This window comes from Primulina tabacum, chromosome 10 (assembly GCF_025594145.1).
Source record: "Primulina tabacum isolate GXHZ01 chromosome 10, ASM2559414v2, whole genome shotgun sequence".
In the NCBI taxonomy this organism is placed as follows: Eukaryota; Viridiplantae; Streptophyta; class Magnoliopsida; order Lamiales; family Gesneriaceae; genus Primulina; species Primulina tabacum.
Genome location: NC_134559.1, coordinates 11599367 through 11606010, shown reverse-complemented (window position 1 = coordinate 11606010; position 6644 = coordinate 11599367). Strand labels below are relative to the sequence as shown.

Here is a 6644-nt window from a genome sequence, read left to right as displayed (position 1 = left end):
CCCTTTTCGATTGTTTATGCCTTCGATTTTCTTGCCACTGCCGTTTCTTTTCTTTTCACGAGTAGCATGGGTATTGCCTCTAGTTTGCAAGCCATGGGTTTTAAACAAAGCGCAGTGTTCAAATATTAAATAATAGGTGAATTGATTTTACACCACACTTGACACGTACACCATGGTGGTGGAGGCTTACTTGGTCTCATGTATTTTGCCACATGCTTTTGGTTTTTGAATGGCACGTAAGTTTACTTGCATGTCATCTTATTTCCGAAAAGTTGCCTTGCGCTAACCTTTAATCATAGCTTGATTAACATAGCTTGATTAACATGAGTATCCAGAAGATTTGGAAAGATACGAGAAATCTTTAATCATGCTTATGAATGACAAGTAGTTGTTGTACAGGCACTTGGTTCTTTCACACCTCAAATCGTGAGTTCGGGTTTCGGCACTTTAAAGGTTGGTGAAGAATGTAATTAACAACAACTTTTTTCTCAGATTTTTTTTTTTTGCTTGTTCGAAAATATTTGTTGCATACCGTAAGAAATACATTGCATGAATTAGCATTTTTTTTTCGGCTTCTTGTTTCCGAACAGATTTCCTTGTCAGTATTTGATTTTCTTTGATTTCTCGTTTTTCTTGTGTTATGCAGCACAATGGTCTTCTTCAAAGATATATCTTCTTCCGGCATTCAACGTTTGGTGATACTTGACGACGAGAGTCAATCCGAAGAAAAGGGCACTCACTATCTTGGTCGTTGATGAGCCCGTAGCTGGTCGTTATGCAAAGTCATGGCCACGGTTGACAAACCCATTATACACCGATGAGTGGTCCGTCGAGACTCCCTTCAACAAAACTTCTAAAGTTTGGACTTTACGAGCAACTCACCATCAACAATCAAAAGAACATATTCCTTTACCGTCATTGGGGCATCGGATCATTGAAGGCAAGGCGACGTGGGATGATACACTTCGATTCACTGGCGAGTTTCATTATATTAAAGGCTATTGGGAGTGGACTGAAAACGTTCTTAGTCGGTGTGATCACAGGCTTCGAGCGGCGCAAATATATGATCCAGTGTATGCTTCATTGTTCACGTATGATCGAAACACAAATATCATGAAGGCATTTTGCGAGGCATGGTGTCCAGTAAACAACACTCTGTTGACTTCACTTGGGGAGCTTTCTATATCTTTGTGGGATTTACATTCTTTATCGGGTCTGCCTATCATCGGGCATTTATATGACGAAGTTGTTCCTAGCGCCAAAGAGCTTACCGACGTTGATGAAGCGGGCAGTAGATTTTTTCCTCGTTCTTGCAACTACTTGTTTCATGCTTATCACCTACTTCGCGGGAGTTCAAAAGGCGAACCGCATCCTTATGTGACCATCGATCAGTGGGTTAGATTTTGGTTCAAAAAATCTTTACGGTATCATTCTCCCCCTCCACGTAAAGATAAAAAGACAGTACGCCCCAAGTCTACGCATAACCCCCTTGGTGACCTCAATGTGCATGAAGGCTGGTCCATCGCAGAGAAGGCTATATTTTCGAAGCTTGGTATCAAAGATAACTCAATAGATGAGACCTACTTGGCAGCATATTTATCTTGTTGGTTATGTGCATTCATCCTTCCCCTTGATGATGCTAACACAATTCGTCCGAGTACTTTCAAAATAGCAAGCATTATGGCCAATGGTCGTAAATTGGGCCTCGCTGTTCCGACGTTGACGAGCATCTACAGAAGTATCAATAAAATTGTCGGTTCTTCAAAGCCATCACATGTTTCTTCGACTTTTCCCGTCCACTTTATCTATGGCTGGCTTGCACATTATTTTAAGACGCATTTTCAAGTTTGGCAAGGAGTGCGCAGCCCCAAAATGGCGAGCTTTTCCGGAGAAGGGGGTGCAAAATACTATGATCCAAGTGAAGCTCGCAAGAAAATTCACAAAGGAGATTTTGTTTCTTGGACCTGCACCATGATCACTAGAGGTAAAGACTTTTTGTATCTCGATAATGGAAACGCGGAGGAATTTGAGCAGAATTATTTTATTACTATCCGTTCCAGTTATCTGTCTTTGCGTCAAGGAGGTCATTTTATCATTGAGCCTTATAGTCCTCACTGCTTCAGTCGTCAGTTCGGATTTTATCAAACAATACCAGGGGTTCTTACTCGAGATATTCGCAGAGCATCTTTGGAGGATGGACTTCTTTATTGGCGTTTGTGTGTTTTATCCAACTCCATGTCTAAGGTGCGATTTCCTTCTATACCCCCAAATGCGAAGAAATTTTGCTCTGATGAGTACAAGAAATGGTGGGCTGCAGGTCCATGGAAATTACTTGGAAGAAAATATTATGTCTCTCACTGTCTCATATGGAAACTCGCAAGAAGGCAAAGCATGTGATAACTGGGGATGACTTTCTTGGGGAGGATCCTCTACATATGCCCTCAAATACTTTTCTTAAAGAACACAATGTTCGTGCCATTGAGCTTCCTGCATCTAACAAGAGAAAAAATCTTGAAGACAGTGAGAGTAGCAATGCAGACTACCATTGGAAAAGAACCAAAAAGGACTCTGACCCCTCAAATCAAAAAGTCATTGATATCGACTGTGCAACTGGGGACCCGCAACACACGGGAAGCTTTGTGGGAGAGGTGTGCTTCATTCCTTATCTTATTTTAGCATAATAGCCTTCATGAAATATTTTCTAACTCTGAAACTTTTTTTTTAGTTGGAGCACAAATCGTTGAACGATGATATTCGAGGTTCGCAAGATAGTAAAAAATCTGTTACAATTCTTTCAGCTGGTGACACAATATCCAAGAAGAGTTCTATTTCAACAATGCCCAGCGTCGTTCCTAAACCTGTTGCACTTGCTGTGTTTGACGGAGGAAAATTTTTATTTGATCATCAAAAGGACTTCCATCAGAGATTGTGGATGGACCTTTGTGAGAAGATAACAAACACATCAATTGATTGCATTTCTTCTCTCAAAGACGATGTGTTCATGGTGCTTGGTACAATGAAGAGCCTCAATGGTTTTGATTTTTTTGGTTTGGAAGAGTTGTTAGGATCTCTTTTTGACAAAGCTGCTGCTTTTGGTGAAGCTTGGTCGAGATCTTCCGAAGAGGCGGCTAAGGAGGCTCTTGTACAACAATTAAGTGAAGCCAAAGATCGTCTTGATAAAGCCAAGACAAAAGAGATCAAAGAGGCCAGCCGAGTCAAATCCACTCAGGATGATTTGGAGCGCACTATTAAGGAGCTTGGTGATTTAAAGAAGCAAAAAAAACTTCTATCTTCTTCCTTGAAGAGACAACAACGATTGTTTTCCAGTGCTCAAGAAGAGGTTCATATGATTGAAGCAGAGATCATTGGGATTGGGGATATCTCTCCATTGGATGACGAAGCTATTGAGAATTTGAACGCGTCGAAGACCTATCTAGAAGCTGCCAAAGAAGATCTGAAGAAGTTCAATCTTTTTGTTTAGCATTTGATTAGGACATTCTAATTCCTTGCTGCTTTATGTGATGATCATTATTTTGAAAACACTTAGAAATTTATTTGTCTTTTTTTTTTGTTGTCGTGTTTACTTTTCACTGAATATATTAAATAAATTTGTTATTCCATGTGAAAAGAAAACAACAAATTAATGAGACTGTACTTAGAAAATATCTAAGTTGCCTACGTACCCAACAGAGGGATCAAGTCATAACGTAGTTCAAAAAAATATGGTAATTTGTTTTGAGGGGGCCGTGCACAGTTTATACTCATGCGGGCCAAGAGTTTTTTTTTTTTTGATATCTTTTTTATTTTTTATTTTTTTTATATCTTTTTTTTTATATCTTTTTTTTTTTGATTTTTTTTAAGCATAATAACGTTTCAAGAACTTCCCGTTTATGGGGCCGATTCTTAAACCATCTTCAGCCACTAGTTTGTATGCACCATTGGTATATACTTCTTTGACAACATACGGACCATCCCATTTGGATGTGAATTTGTTCCCAGTTCGATGGGTGGTGATGATAGGTCTTCTCACTGCGAGCACTAAATCACCTACTTGGAATGAGCGTGATCATACTTTCTTGTTGAATGCCCGAGAGAGACGGGCTTGATAACACTCAAGTCTTTGTTGCGCTTCAAGTCTCTTCTCATCGAGAGCTTCCAATTCCTCAAGGCGCAGACGCACATTCTCTTCTTCTGTCAAGCCTTCTTGCACGGCCATTCTCAGTGACGGAATTTGTTGTTCAAGGGGGACGACAGCTTCCACACCATACACTAATGCATAAGGTGTCGCTTGAGTAGGCGTTCTATAAGTAGTCCTGTATGCCCATAAAGCCTCTCCAATTATCTCATGCCAGTCCCTTTTTGATTTAGAAGTTATCTTTTTCAACAGATTGCATAATGTCTTGTTGAAAGCTTCAGCTAGGCCATTAGCAGCAGCGTAATACATGGAAGACTTTCTTTTGTTTAAAACCAAACCTCTCACAAAGTTTGTCAATTCAACTATTGCAAAAGGGCTTTCCATTATCTGTGATCATATATCGAGGAATCCCGTAGCGGTAGATAATGTGGGTGCAGATAAAATTGGCCACATTTTCTTTTTTTACTTCTTTGAGAGGCACTGCTTCAGCCCATTTAGAAAAATAGTCTGTTGCCGCTAAGATATACAAATGTCCAGCAGATGACTTAGTCATGGGCCCTACTACGTCTAAGCCCCATGCATCAAACGGCCAAGAGGCTACTGTAGGATGTAGTGGCTCAGGCGGCTGGTGAATGAAATTTGCATGGTACTGACAGGCTTGGCATCTTTGTACATAATCCTTGCAATCTCTCACCATTGTTGGCCAGTAATAACCCATTCTTTTTATCCGAAAATGTAACTTTGGGCCTGACTGATGAGCACCGCAAATTCCGGAATGCACTTCCTCGACGGCTTGGGTGGCTTCTTCGTCTCCTAAACAACGTAAGAATACTCTATCAAACGAGCGTCTATACAAGGTACCCTTGAAGTAGATAAAACGAGCTGCACGTCGTCGAATGTCTATCCTATGACGTGGGTCTCTTGGTAGCTTTTCGTACTTCAGGTAATCAACAAACGTCTGACGCCAATCTTCCTTCTCAATCTCAATCACTTCGACAATATAACTATCGTCTTCCATTTCTTCATCGCTCTCATCTTCAAATAATGGTGGTATGACCCAACTCTTGCAAATTGGTACACGAGCCTGATCATTTGGCATGGCAAGTGTGGAAGCAAGTTTGGCAAGCACATCGGCTTGCTTATTATTATTTCTCGGAACAATGCTCGATTTCTACGTCACTAAGCCATCTCATAAGCTTCTTAGCATAATTGCAATATAGGGAGTAATTCGGGCTTCTTGATTTCATATGATCCAAGTAGTTGATTGACCACTAGCTGGGAATCTCCGTACACTTGCAGACGTAGTTGTTTCTTGTTGACCGCCATTTCAAGTCCAAGGATTAGAGCTTGATATTCAGCAAATTATTTGAGCAGTTTTGAGTCAATGCAAATGAGTACGGCAACACCTCCCCTTCGGATGTGACAAATACAATTCCAGCACCGGCCCCTTCTTTATGCGCAGCTCCGTCAAAGTACATCTTCCAAGGGGGAACAACTTCTATCACCAAAACGTCTTCGTCTGGAAAGTCATTAGATAACTCCCAATCGGCAGGGATTGGGTGATCTGCTAGGAAGTCAGCTAAGGCTTGCCCCTTCACCGCCTTCTGAGGAATGTATATAATTTCGAATTGCTGCAGTTGAAGATACCACCTTGCGAGCCTGTCAGAAAGAACTGTTCTTGACATAACATATTTTAATGGGTTTGCTTTTGAAACAAGACGAACGATGTGGGATTGAAAGTAGTGTTTTAGCTTTTGAATGACGAATATGAGGGCTAAGCATAACTTCTCTATTGGCGAGTAGTTCAATTCATTTGACGTCATCATTCTACTCAAATAATATAATGCACTTTCCTTCCCGTCGTCATTAGTCTTGGGCCAATAAGGCTCCGACAGAACATTCCTGAGCAGTGATATAGAGAGTTAATGGACGTCCGGGAATTGGAGCAGCCAGCACAGGAGGCTTCATCAAGTAAGACTTGATGTTTTCGAAAGCTTTTTTGCAAGATTCATCCCACTCGAATGGAACTCCCTTTTTCATGAGGTGGCTAAATGGTTGACATCGACCTGCCAGATTTGATATGAACCTCCGGATATACGCTAATTTCCCTTGCAAGCTTTTTAGCTCGTGGATATTTCGAGGTTCAGGAATTTTTAAGATCGCATCAATTTTGGCTTGCTCAATTTTGATCCCTCGCTGTCGAACAATAAATCCTAGGAATTTTCCTGATGTGACAACGAATGCACATTTTAGTGGGTTCATCTTAAGTTGGTATTTTCTCAGACGCTCAAAATTTCCTTCAAGTCTTCAAGTTGTCCCTTCATATTTTTTGACTTGACAACCACATCATCAACATAACATTCAACGCTTTTGTGGAGCATGTCATCAAAAATCTTTTGCATTGCTCTTTGATAAGTAGCACCGGCATTCTTTAATCCAAATGGCATCACTTTGTAACAGTATATACCTTTCGGAGTGCGAAATGCAGTTAGCTCTTCATCTTCTGGCG

At 40.7% G+C, this 6644-nt stretch overlaps 3 protein-coding genes across 3 annotated transcripts; 1 reads left to right on the top strand and 2 right to left on the bottom strand.

The window, feature by feature from the left end:
- The first annotated feature begins 444 nt into the window (after positions 1-444).
- On the top strand, positions 445-3688 carry LOC142505454 (uncharacterized). Its single transcript, XM_075618436.1, has 2 exons — positions 445-2648; positions 2726-3688. The coding sequence occupies exons 1-2, from the start codon at positions 2304-2306 to the stop codon at positions 3479-3481; spliced, it is 1101 nt and encodes a 366-aa protein (XP_075474551.1). The 5' UTR covers positions 445-2303; the 3' UTR covers positions 3482-3688.
- Positions 3689-4066: 378 nt separating this feature from the next.
- LOC142504919 (uncharacterized) lies at positions 4067-5958 on the bottom strand. The gene is made up of 3 exons (XM_075617759.1): positions 5542-5958; positions 4602-5306; positions 4067-4522 (listed from the first exon to the last, which is right to left on the bottom strand). The coding sequence occupies exons 1-3, from the start codon at positions 5956-5958 to the stop codon at positions 4067-4069; spliced, it is 1578 nt and encodes a 525-aa protein (XP_075473874.1).
- A 43-nt stretch (positions 5959-6001) lies between these two features.
- Positions 6002-6397, bottom strand: LOC142504918 (putative mitochondrial protein AtMg00860). The gene has a single exon (XM_075617758.1). It carries the CDS (start codon positions 6395-6397, stop codon positions 6002-6004), a length of 396 nt encoding a protein of 131 aa, XP_075473873.1.
- Between the last annotated feature and the right edge of the window lie 247 nt (positions 6398-6644).

Excerpts from the sequence above, each read along its gene's own strand:
- LOC142504918 (XM_075617758.1), bottom strand. The coding sequence starts at position 6,397 with ATGAACCCACTAAAATGTGCATTCGTTGTCACATCAGGAAAATTCCTA.
- LOC142505454 (XM_075618436.1), top strand. The coding sequence starts at position 2,304 with ATGGTGGGCTGCAGGTCCATGGAAATTACTTGGAAGAAAATATTATGT. Across the intron at positions 2,649-2,725 it reads CGGGAAGCTTTGTGGGAGAG|TTGGAGCACAAATCGTTGAA; the intron begins GTGTGCTTCATT and ends CTTTTTTTTTAG.
- LOC142504919 (XM_075617759.1), bottom strand. The coding sequence starts at position 5,958 with ATGACGTCAAATGAATTGAACTACTCGCCAATAGAGAAGTTATGCTTA. Across the intron at positions 5,307-5,541 it reads TTGTCACATCCGAAGGGGAG|AAATCGAGCATTGTTCCGAG; the intron begins GTGTTGCCGTAC and ends TTAGTGACGTAG. Across the intron at positions 4,523-4,601 it reads AAGCAGTGCCTCTCAAAGAA|ATAATGGAAAGCCCTTTTGC; the intron begins GTAAAAAAAGAA and ends ATATGATCACAG.